Genomic DNA, 16,117 nt, shown 5'->3' on the forward strand with positions numbered 1-16,117 from the left:
TGCTAAATCTTGTCATTTCGAGTCGAATTTTGAATACGAACACAAGACAACATCGTGTTTTTTATACTTGACATGAACATGAATTCGAATTTCAGTTTCGTCCCAATTTCGTTGAGTATCGTGTATTTTTGTCGTGTCGTGTCATCAATTGTCACTCCACTTTAGACCACCAACTATCCACCGCAATCTTGATCAAAACCAATAGATTTGTCGCTCTGCACATTAAAGCCACAATCGTCCTTTTGGAAACCATCAAATTGTCGTCAATCTAGGCTTTATTTAATTGTTGCACCATTCGAAAAATAATGAAAACTGATTATATGCACTCTCAGATCATTTAATTGATTTGAAACTAAATCTTTTTTCATTTTCTAAAGTAATTGAGAAAGAATAACCTTCAAATGATATTTTGTTTTTTGGGTTTAAAATCAAATAATTGACATGTTTGTTTTTCGTTTTATGGGTTACAAATCAATTGGTTTTTCTTTTTATAAAATCGGTGGGGAATATAATTTGTAAATTGATTTCCTTTTCTAGGTTTAAAATAAAATGGTTGATCTATCCATTTTTGTTTTCTAAAATCATTAGTTCTTTAGTCTTTTTAATTTTATATATTTTTCGATTTCAGGAATTTATTACCTTACAATTTCCGACAATTAAAGTGATTTCACGCTAGGTTTCGATTTTAGGAATTGATTTTTTTTTTTGGTTTAATTTGGTGTAAGGTCATGGCGGCCGAGGTGAACAAGGTGGATGTCAGTGGTGAGTTGGGTGGCCATGGTGGTTGTTGGAGGTGTTTGGTGTCGCTATGATTGCTCATGATTGCTCCTAATCTTTATTTAACATTGAGAGTCGGAAAAATGATAGTAAAAAAAAGTTCACAAATAGTAAGAAAAAGTATAACATTCATTTATGTCTAGTAGGATTTAATCCGAAATGGAGATGTTCTACAAATGGAGATGAACATGTTTCATATTCTTCAAATGGAGATGCATGAGGTTATGTTCTACAATCTATTGTGTATTTGTTTTACCTTAGTGTTGTCTGTAACTAGTTGCTATATAGGGTTTGACTGGATATTGCATGGGGAATGGTACTGAAATATGTAGTCAAAAATTATTTGATCCTTCTGCCAGAAATGGAGAAGTAGATGTCTATAGACCCCTCGTTGATTTGGTGTTGACAACATATGTTTAGCCAAGCTGAGACTGAGTTGATTAGGTTCAACAATTAGTTTGGAAGTCACCACAAGTCGGTATCAGGAAATATAATCTTAAACCATGAGATTGACCCTAGATTCATGTATCTTGTTCATAATAAAATATCATGAAGATCAAAGGAATTTGAAGTTATTAGTCTTAAGGTTGTTTATATCAATGTTGTTATAAGTACAGTAGTTGCATTGGATTACCACTGTTGTTCCTAGTAAGTATTATGATTGGTCAAATGGCAATACCTAAGTGCAAGTGGGAACTGATGGAGATTAGTCTGATAATATTACTATAAGTAGCAGTGTCCTTTTGAGTTACACGCAAGAACAAAATAAAGCAGAACTGAAAAGATATTTATTTAAGAGATTTATTTTATTAATTAACTAATAGTTTAATAAATTAATAATAAATAAAAGAGTATGAAATGTTCCATAATGATTTGAATACCATAGATGATTACTATTATATTTGAAAATATATCTAGGGGTTCAAATCACCTCCCTATAAATATAGGGCTCCAAATCCGGTTTTGAAACTTGTGAAAATACTTCTCAGTCTCAAAAGTTCAGAATCTTCAAAACCCTAAAGAATCTCGAATTGTAGTTCCCACATTGTGGCAAATAGTTTACCACATTGTGGTCGACCACAAAATCAAGATTTCCTTTCTGTTCGAAGATCACAGTTCAAGGGTTGCTTAGATGTACTCGTGTCTTGTTTCTTGGGTGCGGTTTTAGAAGAGGAACTCTATGTTGGATTCTCTAGTACATTTATCTGGCTTGTCAAAAAAAGAAACTTATGAAGAAAGCAAATGTACGATTACATTCTATTGTTACCCAATAAGTTGTATAGGTTAGTTGAGTTAGATCTAAATGTTTTGAGTCTTAGATTAGAATTGTTTGTCGTTTACGTTGTCAAATGGTTGATCTTGGATAGGCTCTAAACCCATTAGTTACACGACCGTGTAATATGCAATACATAAATTAAAACTAAATGACATACCTTTTAATTTGTTGATTCATTTGATCTTAAACTACTTCAAATCTCTTTCTAACGACTTAGGGGACATGTTTAAGAAATAAAATGAGACTAAAAACACTAATTATCATTACAAGTTTGATCAGTACATAATCATTCAGTTAATCGCATGGTTAAACAACTATATGTGACTACTAGCCCAATATCCATCCTTAGAATTGAAGTGATCTTTGTTGTATAACTTAAGGTGATTTATATCGAGAGTAAATGTCCCTATAATTACTTTTATGGTTTGGTTTTGAATAGTTTTAAATGATCTCATACATTATTCTTATTATATGCAATATGATTACTGTAAGTAACTCATGTAATCATGAAAAATTTACTCAAACGTAATTTTGTAGAAGTTGTGCAAAATGACATTTCTCATTCATTTTTTTGCTAGAAAATAACATTTTTTTAAATATCATATCTAAAATGATATTTTCAAACTAATAAAGTTGACTAAAAAATGTCAGTTTATCATATGTATAAATGATATGTTCTTACCAGAAAAAATGATTGAGAAATGTCATTTTCACATATAATACCTATGAAAATGATATTTCTCAATTGATTTTTTTTGCTGCTAAGAAATGTCTTTTTCGCATATGATATTTGCAAAAATGTATTTTTAACAAAAACAATGATTGGGTAAAGTCATTTTCGCATCTCATTTGCAAAAATGACATTTCTTAATTACTATTTCATTTAGAAATAAATATTTTGCTTTAAAAATGATATTTGCGAAATGGATGGGTCAATTTGTGAAAATCTCCAAAACAACACCATTTTTCATTGGGTTAATGAACTAGAAAGGTAACTAAATTTGGTTTTTGTTCACATTAAGGTAACCATGTTTTTTTTCGTATACATTTGATCATTAAACTTGTTTGACCTGTTCAAAATAAGGTAATATGACTGGTAATTAACGATAACATTACCATATTATGAACAGGTCAAACAAGTTTACTGGTAAAATGTGTACAAAAAAAACATGGTTACCTAAATATGGACAAAAACCAAAGTTCTTTACCCATTTTGGTAATATTGGGTTCTTTATGTTAAGTGTAACTAATCGAGTTGTCCAGTCTTTGTGTATGAGGAGATGATCAAGTCTTGGGTCAACCCAGTTTAGGTCCAGATAGTTAGAGGTTAGGTTGTATACGCTTAATGGGTTAGGCTGTATGTGCTTTAAAGACCTAGCAACACAGCCTAACCCATGACTAGCTGGGACTTAACTGGGTTAGACAAAGCCTAACCTAATTGTACATTGACTGTCGGGGCCTAATCGTAGGGCATAATCCCTAGGACATTTCTTGTCGAATTTTACCAAAACGGGTAACAAACTTTGGTTTTTGTCTATATTTAGGTAACCATGTTTTTTTTTCGTACACATTTGACCAATAAACTTGTTTGATCTGTTCATAATAGGGTAATATTACCGAAATTACCAGTCATATTACCCCTATTTTGAACAGGTCAAACAAATTCAATGATCAAATATAAACGAAAAAAACATGATTACCTAAATGTGGATAAAGACCAAAGTTTGTTACCTTTCTAGATCATTAACCCTTTTAATCGCAGATGGTATGCTCATTTCATAAATGTTATCTGCAAAGATGGCAACTATTTTGCTAATCTAACTAATTTTTTACTTCCTTTGAAAGTGGTAAATGATATTAGACATATTTGCTTTGTTCTTTTATTTAATAAAGTGTTATATATATATATATATATATATATATATATATATATATATATATATATATATATATATATATATATATATATATATATATATATATATATATATATATATATATATATATATATATATATATTACACCAATTAATTAAAGCCGGCCTTTCTAGATAAATAAATTATTTCTCTAAATACTCTATTATTAATTCATTAGCAACAACACTGTTGAATATTCAAATATATATGCCAACTTGAAAGGTCAAAAGCTCACAATTCGACATCACCATGTGTAATTCAACTTTAAGTGTAATTCAAAATACAACTCCTACTTCCGAAAGACCTTTTGCACTACAAAAAAGCCAAAAGGCAAAGGCCAAGTTCCATTAACCAATTAAACATATAAAGTTTACCCATGCTTGGCTCTTAAAGTTTTAGTAATATCTTATTCAAATTCAAGACTTCGAAATTATTTTGACAACCCAAGCTTACATTATTTCACCTTTTTCCATCCATATATAGCTTCTCATCGTTGCCAATATGTAGCAAATCTTTGAAGTAATATACGTTTCTTTATCTCACATAAACAAATATACACATAGAGATGGAAAAATATAGATCTCAATCGTGTCGAGATGGTGGCATGATGGAGATTAAGAGCAACAATGAAGAGTTTCCCAGCAATATGAAGAATATGAGGAGTTACTCAACTTCAAACCGAAACATTAAGAAACATGTTTCAAATTTAAAGAAATTGAGTATTGATGATCCAGAGTTGCAACGGAAGAAGAGGGTTGCTGCATATAATGTTTACTCTATAGAGAACAAGGTAAAAGGGTCTTTCAAGAAAAGTTTTGGATGGATCAGACACACATACACCCAACTTGTCTATGGCTATAGATGAATCTATCGATTTCTTTGGGCATTTTCGTCATTTTGCTCCAAAATTAATGGAAAAGCAAAGAAAAAGATTTGAGCGTATAATTTGTATACAATACTGATAACTTGGTTTAATTAACAAAGATTTATGATGTAATATCAATAAGTATGCATGTCTGTTGATCTTTGATGATTTTGAATTTTTTTTTTATCATGTAATCGTTGTATTTGTGTGTGTTTGGTACATGGTAGTTGAGAGGATTCTTTAAATGATAGACAATAATTTACCAAAAAGATTTGGATCTCAATATAACGAACATGAAAACGTCTAAGTTTTGAAAATAATTATATGATGTCAATAATCATTAATCAAATAATCAGTTATGAAATGAGTTAAGAGGAAAGAAACCTTTATATTTGAATATAGTTTGTTCTTTGTAAATGTAATAATAAGATAAGTAGTCGATAAAATTATAATTATTTACAAAATTATTTAAAAATGACATTCTTAATAAAAAAAGGATAAACATATTGTAAATGAAGGATATTAATTCGGAATTTTATATTCAAGTTTTTTGCTATCAATACGTATTATCTAATTCTTGATAATCAGATAAACAAATTCAACTGTTTAAACTAATTCTATGAATCACGTTTTTATTGTCGATCCTATAGCTATTGTTAATAGTTATATATGTCATATACATCAAATAAAGATGAAGTGTCGCAACCAACAACTAACAACCAACACAAAAGTGATAATGAAAAATAAGAAAAATAACAACAAATGTTAGGAAAAAAAAACCTATTATAGGTTGACAACTGTAAGAAAACAATTTATATATTTTGAATAAACCAACGGGGTTAATTTCATTAGAACCTAATAAGATTTTGTAAAAAAAAGATCCGTGAACTAGTTTTTGTGCATTATGAGAATATAAACTAAAAATTAAAAAACGAGCAGCTAGAAAGGGAAGATAACCTTATTAACAGGTTACCAAGTTCTCCACATGCTATTGTTGCCAATGTGTCGTGTATATGACATATTTCATGACCACATGTGTAGTCCATATGACATTGAACATTCAAAGGACATCACCACCGACATCCACCACCAACACACTATCATTAAATTCCAACGACTTCCATCTCCCACCACCACACTATATTTGTGTGGTATTTGTTTGATATTTGGATTGGATTCTAGATGTGTGTAATGTTTATTTGTTGGTTCTAAGTTGTAATTGTTCTCTTTCCACCAAAAAAAATGTATTTGATGAATATTTAGCAAAAAAAAAATCTATATCATTAGATTTTAGAACTTGTCAATTTTATATACGCACATTTAAAGTTGATCTTATTAGAAGGGTAAAATTGTAATTTCTTTCATTCAACAGCATTAAATGGTTGATGCCGATTCAACATCAAATCATTTATAAAAAAAAAAGGAAAGCAGCACAAGAGTCGAACCCGAGTTTTCACGAATAGTTCCCGAAGACCAGCTCTATAATCTCTATTACCTCTAGTGTTTGATTATTTAATTAATTATAATTATTAGGCAGTGACTCACTCGCTCTAATAAAAGACAGACTACACATTTGAAAAAAAAAAAAAAAAAAAGATGAAATGCAGTTACTTACATAAAAACCAAGTTTGAAGTTTGAATGGGGGCTTATATTATATATGCTAAAAATGCAAACCCTCAATACCTTTGAGAGTCGAGTCAAAGTTGTTTGCTTTTGCATTTCTACCGGGAGTCGAGCGTCTTTGATCGGATGAAACAACCGGGGAGCTCCTTCGTCCGCTGCTACTTGCCACCCTACCAAGCACCGCATCAGTAGGCCGCCTTGAAGATCCACTCGATTGCAAAATATTACTACTTGTTAACTGTTAAAAAAAAATTAAATTAAATTAAAGTAAGAAAATAATGTGTTGTGTTGTGTTGTGGTAGTAGGTAGGTAGGTAAGTACCTCTCTACTGGTGGATGGATCAGTGGAAGCTGGATTTTTTTGTCTGGAATTGGATTGGGTGAGGGTGAGGGTTCCAGAATTCAATGTATTTCTAGGCCGGGAAGAAGACCAACCCCTACTACCACCACCTTCTTCACCACCTATAAAAATAAATACAGGTTAAACTGATAAAGTAGACTGTTTGTATTGGTAAAAGGAATAAAATATGTTGCTATTTCCTGGAAATACTGACCGGTTAACCTGCCCGGGTTGGCAGCCATGGGAGGGATACCAGAACTTGTTCCTGCCCCCTGATTCACAAAAATACATACATAGCTATTATTATGGATATATTAAAAAAAATAAAAAGCATCATCTTGTTGACAGCTTACAAGAGCACGGGATGGAGGATTCGAAAGCTGTGATTGCTGATACTTCAAAATAGTCCAATCAAAGACGTAATCAAACTGAAAACCTTCACGAATGAAAAGCTCACGGAAGAGTCTCTTCAAGTATGGATAATCGGGCCTGTCATCGAATCTTAAAGATCGACAATAATGGAAGTAAGATGCAAACTCTGAAGGGTATCCCTGACATAAAGACTGCAAAAAAAATAAAAACTTTGTGAGTTTTATGGCATACAATGAATATTTCCGGTTGGTAATAACAAACATCAATAAATACTTAAATGGAATAGCTTAAGTTACCTCAATAGAAGTGGAAACTTTCTTCTCACAAATCTTTTCGTACTTTTGTTTCTTGTTCCCAGCTTTCAGTCCCTGCCATGGGAGACTAACAAATAACAATGTCCAAAACATGTCAATCAGATTATTATGCATCAAAGTTTTAAGGCGAGATTGAAAGAAATAACAACATGCTTTACATAATTGAAGAAGGTTTTTTATAAGTTGAATGGTTTTAACTTTTAAGAATCAGTTTTAAGACTAGTAACCAAATTAGAATTGAAGTGGAAGTACGTTGCTATTATATGCAGATAAGATGAAAATGGAAAAAGGGTGTTCTACCTTCCTCTTAAGAAGTACATAAGTACATATCCAAGTGATTCCAAATCGTCTCTTCGACTTTGTTCTAAGCAACACAAACATGTAAGAATGATAAATTTGTTCGTATTTTTGAATAATTTTGAGCACAATAGAAGCTTACCAATTCCAAGATGAGTATTCATGCTTGCATACCTAGCTGTCCCTGTCAAATTCTTGTTCTCTCTGCATTTTATAACACATAATATATAGATTCATTACGGGTCACTTTTGTATGAAAAAAAGAAAAAAAAAAAAGAAAAAAAACTCACCTATATGGAATGTGCCGATGAGTTGAAGAGTCTCTATATTTCTTGGCTAGCCCAAAATCAATAGCATAGACCTGTAACATGTAGGTTTATATGTATGTTTAAAAAATATGAATAAAACTATGAAAAAAACAGAAATGTACAATGGAAAAATGGAACAAATTATGGAATGAAACCTGATTAGCACGCCTCCCTAAACCCATAAGGAAGTTGTCTGGCTTGATATCCCTATGCAGAAATGATTTACAGTGAATAAATTCAACACGGTTGATCTGCAACATATATAATCCACATAAAAAAAGTGAATATATAAAAATGCAAGGATATTTTCAATCTATTTGTGCGAAAATAAGTCAATTAGGAAAGAAAGGCATACCATTTGATCAGCAAGCATAAGAACTGTTTTCAAAGACATCTTCCGACTACAGAAGTTAAACAAATCTTCAAGACTCGGTCCCAATAAATCCAACACAAGAACATTGTAGTCTGCTTCAACGCCAAACCATCTCACATTTGGGATTCCAGCTATAATTCGAAGACATAAGTGAAAGTCAGAATAGTCGGTATTTACCTTTTAAAAAAAAGAAAAAAAAAAGAGAGAGAGAAACAGCAGAATGGCACTGTTCATTACTTCCTCCCTGCAGGATCTTATATAACTTTGATTCGTATAGCAACTGAGGATGCTTTGTTTTGATATTTTCCTGAACGAGAAAAAAGGATAGTCGGATTACTAAAAATAGATGGCCTCAAAAAAAACCGCATAGCATAATGTGATTCGAAAGTTCATAGGTTAACCATTTACAGTTCCTAAATGTCAAAATCGACATGAAGTAGATATTATTTGAAAGTTAAAGCATCAATTATGTCGCAATTTAGTATAGATAGATGAAAAAACTGCTATTCTTTTACTCACAAGCTTGATAGCAACTTCTTCATTCGTCTGAATATTTGTACCTGTAAACCAGGTTCCAATAATTAGCAATACAAACTTATAAAACTGAAGGGATCAACATCATAATGACGATTAACAAACGAACCATGATAGATCTCTCCAAATGAACCGCTACCGATCTTACGCCCTAACCGATATTTATTCCCCACACGAGGCTGCTCCATCGCATAAATTAAAACCCTAATTCACAAAACTAGTGACAAAACAGTAGAGGTCCGATTATCGCCTCATTGGAGAAACGGCGAATCGGGTAATTGAGATGAAACGGAAGTGGACGTGAGTCAGCACCGACGGGCAGGAACTGTCTGTGGACTTAACTTGGAGAAAGAAATAGGTCAAAGGAATAGATCAACTGGAAGCTGGAACTTGAATTGCGTTGATTGTCATTTAGGAAAAGGATAAAGAAGAAGAAAGAAAAAGTAAGTAATAGAGCTTAATTTATGCAAAATCTCAATGGAAGTTTTGGTTGAAATAATAATGGGATTTCGGGGACAGATCAGAGATCTTCGGGCTTTGATTAACGCGAAACAGCCTTTTTGACCCAATCCCATTGCCCATTGGTGTGGATCGCTGCCCACTCCGTGGCTAAAATAAAGAAAATATAAACATGAACCATGCTATCATTTTTTTTTTTTTTTTTTACTACTTTCTAGGGGTGAGCAAACTCCAACCAAAAAACCGAGAAACCAGCTAAAACCGACGAAACCGAAACTGAAAAAACCGAAACCGAAGCAAAACCGACGGTTTGGGTTTGATATTTTTAGAAACCGAAAAATCGGGTTCGGTTTCAAATTTTAACCAGAAACCGACCCATACTTAAAACCGATCAACCATCCCAAGAAACCAACCCGAGAAACAACCCTTACTTGATTTTGTTTTGGTTGTAATAGCCTATTTTGGGTTTTAGTAGTAAGTTGTAATGGACTATTGGTTGTAAGAATCATGTTTTTTGAAGCACTTAACTTCAATTTGGTATTTTTTTTTTAAGTATCTAACTTGTTGCTTCATTTATGGAAAATGAGTTAAAACCTAAAACCCATGAGTTTAAACTCAGAACCCGTGAGTGTATGGGTTGAACCCAAGAAACCGAAAAACCGCTCAAACTGACCTTAAAACCTAAGAAACCGAACCAACCAGAAACCGATCCTATTAGGTTCTGAAAATCGGAAACCGACTATTTATGGGTTGGGTTTGGGTCCAAAACCGACCCAAACCGACCCATGCATAGCCCTACTACTTTCTAATAAATTCACTAAAATTGTGGCTAATATATTTCTTAAATTTGGAGGTATATATTATGGTAACTAGGTTACAACCTGTGGAAACCACGGGTAAAATAAAAAAAAATAATTTTGATAATTTTATTTGTAATGACCAATTAATAACATGCAAAAATTCATTAATATGGTTATGAATAATTTCCACAAATATTGAATAATTTAATTCGAAATGGAAAAAAAAGTAATCTTTAAAACAAATAAAACGTGTAAAATATACCTTTATACAAAATTTATATCATAATTTTAGGGAAGAGACTGTTAAATTAGAATTCAAATAAATGAACTTTTTACTTGACTTATAAGAATGTGACAAGTTTTCATATGAGCTTTTTACTTTATATGGAAATACTATATAGTTCCAAATCCATATTTAATAATTCTTAACAAAAAAAAATATTAATTTACAATTTAAAAATTGAAAACGATGCATAAGTTCATTAAAACAAAAATATAATTATAATAAAGAAAAATATTTTCTACTAAAAGAAGATGTGTTTCATTTAAATTTCATAAACACAAAGGGTTATATTGAAATATTTCATTTCATTCCATGATGGAATGGAAAAAGGATACTGGTTAAATACCAAAAACTTAAAATGGAAGGAATCATATTCCTTGAAGAATATGTCAGATTCCATTCCATTGGACAAAAACAAAAAACTTTTTATAGTTCCAATGAAATGATTGATTCCATTCTTTCTTCAATTTAATCTTACTAAATTATTTCTATTGAAAGAAATAACGTGTAAGCTTCTAGTTGTTCTTGTGTATTAGTTTTTTAAAAACAATATATTGTGCTATGTATACTTTTAATTGCCAAGTCAGATTTTTGACTTCTGAAAATTAAAAGTTGTATGAGTGATTATATTTGTGAAGTTATTATAAATCATGCATATTCCATTTTTATTTGAAATTTGTTAACGTATTATGACCATCTAAATTCCATCGGAAAGATAACAAAAACTTTATAACCTAACCAAAAATAAAATAAGAATGATGACTCTTATTATATGAGTCACCAAAGGCTTACACCAATAAAACGTCTTGATCATATATGTAAGCTGTAATTTTCCCTATTTTCGAAGCTAATATAACATGGGTCTCAAGCTCTTCCACAGTCATGTCCAAACCATGATTCCTTAGCTGCAATTTCATAGAATTGAATACAAGTTGTTATAGAAATAAGATACAATTAATATAAAGTGGATCATATATAAGTCTGGGTAATCATTCAAAGGTCCAAATATGGTTCAAATAGTCACATATGGCAGTAATTGATATGTTTTGAAGTCATTTCTACTGCTAAAAATTGACTCAATATCTTCTCATAAAACATAGCATAAAATCCATCATTCCTCTCTTATCAAACGGTGATCTGCATTGTTATTGACCATGCAAATGAAAATATTATAGATCATATGATTGAATATGATCCATATGTAGATGGTGTTTCTATTTTACTTAATTCAAACATAATGACATAATTAATGTGTGAAGCCACAATAAAGTTTTCTAATATAAAGTCTATTGTTGAGATCTATTTTAGGGTTTTACTATATTGCATTTTGAAGGAATAATGTGGGATAAGCTTTAGGAAAGTATATAAAATGATATATATTAGGGTTACCATATATGTAAATATGAACAGAAATAGAGAAAAGTTTGTAGTAGGCTAGGTTCACCACTCACAAATTCAGGGGCATCTAGTTGATAACGTAAGCAAATAAGATTGTTGAGGTATGCAAACACTTTGTTTCTCCTTACATCAAGTTTTTGAGCTTCAGTCACCTGCAATTAAAAGAAAATGAATAAGTAAATACAAACTTTAAAAGAGAGTAATTCAAGTTTTGGGCTGATTTTCTCATTCTGATATTGGTTTCAAAACTCAAATTTAAACTATCACAAAACATCACTTGGTTAAATTAAGATAAACCTAATCAAAACTCATAAACATCATTGTTGAAAATCCAAAATTCATTGATCTGTTTTATATCTATTGGTATTAATATCATGTATCAATAAAATTAAGGAAAATGAACCTGGAGACATCATGCTTCTCAATGACTTCAAAGCCATTGACACCAACTTTATAACTTGTTACATGTTTCCATTCTATGGATATAATATAAACATTCAGTTTCCCAATAACTGAAAGGTGGATTAAACTCTTGTAGTTCAGACTAAAAATAAACATATAGAAGCAAAATCATAGAGCAACTCGATCTGTATATATAAAATTACTCTAAGATTTATGATATTAAAAAGAAGGGTAGAGAAATTCGAGATGAAGAACCATATACCTAAAACTGTCAGGGGAGAAAATTTTCTGAAGAAACAAAACCCTTCTTCTCATTTCTCTGTTAAAACTCAGACAAAGAATGGACAAAATATCGTCAATGAGAAGTATGAAAGGAAGAAATCTACAAAATTGAACCTTTACAAACAAACTCATTGCTACCTTCTGGAGAGAAATTAAACCCTTAGGCAATCAGAAAATTACCTCAGTACTCTCTAACTTTAGTTCTTGGATCATAATGAAAATATTAAGTGGTTCCTTGTGGGGATAGTGGAGCCATTTTAGGGTTAGGGTTTCCAGTAAACGGTGTGTGATGGTGGTGTTGATGGTGGCGGTGAGATAGACTTAGGGTTTCTCATTTCGACTTAGGGTAGAAGCGGGGATGTAGAGGGGTGTCTGTGGAGGTAAAGACAACATCAAGAAAAGGGTGGTGGTAGCGACGACATCTGGTGCTTACGGAGGCCTACAGGAGATTGAAGAGAGTAATAAGGGAGTCCGAAGAGATTTGGGAGAAACGGGGTTGAAGATGTGTAGAGGATTTTAGGATTGTCTGCAAAATGGATTCTATAACTGTAAGTTACAAATGAGATTAGCGGTATTCACAGACAGAAGAAGAATAATAGTGGAATAGGAGCGGTGGTGATAAGCGGAGATCATCTTTTAGTTTCATGTTCACGGAATTGATTTGGTTTCAAATTGATGCGGAATCAGAGGAGTTCAAGAAGGAAACGTAAAAGAGGAAGAATAGGCAATTTAGGAAAAATCAGCTAGATGATAGAAGCGGGAAAAATAGAGGGGGGGAGGGGGGGGCTGAGAGAATGTCACGTGGAAAAATGCTCTTATTTATTATATTAGGGGATGACACTACAAGAAAAAGACCCTTTTATGACGTGCAAACCACGACACTCATTGATTTATGTTACGCAAAAGAGAGTGACATTAAAAAAGTGTCATCTTTTCAAAAAATTTAAGGATTTAGGTCAACATTATTGCGTGCCCTTAAATTAGTGTCTCATGTACAAAAAATAAAAACACGGAGGGCACTTTATCTAAACTGTGCGTCCTCTGTGAATGTCATTTTTTTTAAGAAACGCGCGTCTCTTTAGAGGGAAAATGAAATCCCCAAATTTTAAAAACCCCCACATTCTTCTCCCTCGTCTCCACTGGATCAATCGCTTCACATCATGTTTAAGGTTAAGGGTTTGAGATTTCTTCCAAATCGATCATCACACTAAATGATTCGGCGACTGCAATACCTTTCGATTGTAGTGCCAATCGACAACTACGACTCATCAACCGTCAATAAAAGCTTCCAGTTGAACAACCCCTAATCGACACCTCCACCTTCTCATCTCTGCTTCTCCACCAGGTTTTCTCTCATCTTTATCCTCCACCACATGAAGATTTACAAAGATGTGAAGGGGGTAAACGAAGGAAACGCTAAATCCCTCCCGCAGTCAACCACTACAACCCTAAATCTCTCTTCTTTACAGTAGAAAATATTTTTGATGGATTGTCCATATTCTGGGTCTTGGCATGTTCGGTGCAAGTGCTTTTCAAGTTCTTGGTTTCATTCCTGAGTCATTGATACTTCTCGGTATGTTCCTTCATTATCTTAATTTCTCTGGATACCCTCAATCGATTTAAACCCACAAATTGAAAATGTTAAATACTAATGACTCATCATTGGAAATATATGGGTCCTAGCATGTACGATTTTGGGTACTTGTTGATTTTAGGGATTTTCCTTTGCAATTGCGTGTTCTATGTGCCTGGTTTGGGATTATTATTATTTTGTTTCGTATTCTCTCTTTTAAATCATAGCTTGCTCATTAAATTGGTTATAATTGCTCTTGAAGTGTTATCTTTTATGAATTGTTTTCATGTTTATGTATAGTTGATTGGTGCTACCTTTCGTGATCCTTGATTTACAAGCTAGGAGTTCTCAATGTTTTTAACAGAAATTCTCACTTTATAGTGGAAAGTTAAAATGCTCTCTTTTAGCAGAATTTGAGTAAAGAATCTACAGAGCCTAAATGGAAACTTGGGATGCAGGGACATGGGAATAAGGGTGGAAGAGGAAACTACTCATCTCGCCACATGTCTAATGGTAATTCACCATATAAAATGCATCTTATTTAATTTGATTTTGTTGACCATATTCATATGTATTAAACTAAATGTAATCTAAACAACTCTATGATCTCTTTTTCGAAGGAAGTCATTATGGTGGTCAATATTTGTTTGACTACAGAAACTAAATCAAGTGAAACCATGCTTTCTGACTCATTGTTTATTCTATGATACTGGGAGCTGATGCTACCTCTCAAATACCTATGGCTTCACATCATTCAACCCTGTTAAGTGGTCATCCATCTGTTGGAACTCATTATAGCGGTCAATATACTTCTGTGTATGCTTCAACTGCACTCAACAGTGCTCTACAGGTTAATAAAATGTACAATCTGTTATGAGCATCTTGTAATCGGGTATGAAAGTTAAAGATAAATGATTGTTAAATATTAATATCATATTTTTAGGTTACAACTACAAGTAGAAAAGGAGTTGGACCTTCTATGTGTCAACCATGCAAGACTCACCAAAATTCACATCTGGGTACTACCCTACAGCTACCCAAAAGTATGGCCATAAATGGGAAAAAATACTAACTGGTTCCATTGCTTTTGGTCATCAGCATCAAGTTTTGGGTGCATGAATTCAATCTTTTTACATCAAATTTCTCCAATCAGTTTTGTTGATGTGTAACATTTGTGTACAGCCGGACATTTATGCTTGTTTATGACACTTGTACCCTTTCCCTTTTGTACAAGATTGATGTTGGGTATGATGAAGGGACTATAATGGTGAAAGTTGGAAAGGGAAGAGCCTATTATGGATAAGAGTGGAAAAATTATAACGGCTAAACATAATGAAATTCAAACTTTTAACATTAAGAGTGTGGGAGTTTATTTTGAGGTTGGTGTCCATATGCTTTTTTGTCTATTTAAAGTAAAATAAAAAAATGGTTTTTCCATGTATTCAAAATTCTTTCAAAATGACTGTAACTTTTTTCCTTCTTTCATTCTTAGGTCTCCGATGGAGAGAGGTTGCCTTTAGGAGTTAAAGAATTGGGAACATGTGATATCTACCCACAAGTGAGCTGCGCCTATTATGTCTTTTAGCTTCCTACCAATTGAAAATGAGATCAGAAGGACCATTTATGATAATTACGAAAGTATAGAGGGTAAGTTGGTCGTTTTTTTTATTTTTGTATGTTTTGGTGTTGTTTGCAGAGCTTGAAACTCAACCCAAACGGGGGGTTTGTTGTTGTATGTGGTGATGGTGAATACATCATATATATATATATATATATATATACACATCTTTGGCATGGAGAAACAGATCCTTTGGATCTGCATTAGAGATTGTTTGGTCATCGGATGGTGAATATGCTGTTAAAGAAAGCACAACTAAGATCAAGATTTTTGACAAATTGTACAAGTGATTACTAATTAAAAAGTT

At 32.4% G+C, this 16,117-nt stretch overlaps 1 protein-coding gene across 1 annotated transcript; it reads right to left on the reverse strand.

The window, feature by feature from the left end:
* Window positions 1-6,213: 6,213 nt before the first annotated feature.
* Window positions 6,214-9,469, reverse strand: LOC145045476 (casein kinase 1-like protein 2). The gene is made up of 13 exons (XM_078993799.1): window positions 9,105-9,469; window positions 8,981-9,021; window positions 8,699-8,768; window positions 8,444-8,592; window positions 8,244-8,339; window positions 8,071-8,141; window positions 7,923-7,984; window positions 7,784-7,847; window positions 7,466-7,550; window positions 7,151-7,360; window positions 7,012-7,069; window positions 6,780-6,919; window positions 6,214-6,696 (listed from the first exon to the last, which is right to left on the reverse strand). The coding sequence occupies exons 1-13, from the start codon at window positions 9,181-9,183 to the stop codon at window positions 6,496-6,498; spliced, it is 1,326 nt and encodes a 441-aa protein (XP_078849925.1). The 5' UTR covers window positions 9,184-9,469; the 3' UTR covers window positions 6,214-6,495.
* Window positions 9,470-16,117: the final 6,648 nt, after the last annotated feature.

The sequence above is a fragment of the Lactuca saligna genome, chromosome 5 (genome assembly GCF_052625555.1).
Source record: "Lactuca saligna cultivar CGN05327 chromosome 5, ASM5262555v1, whole genome shotgun sequence".
In the NCBI taxonomy this organism is placed as follows: domain Eukaryota; kingdom Viridiplantae; phylum Streptophyta; class Magnoliopsida; order Asterales; family Asteraceae; genus Lactuca; species Lactuca saligna.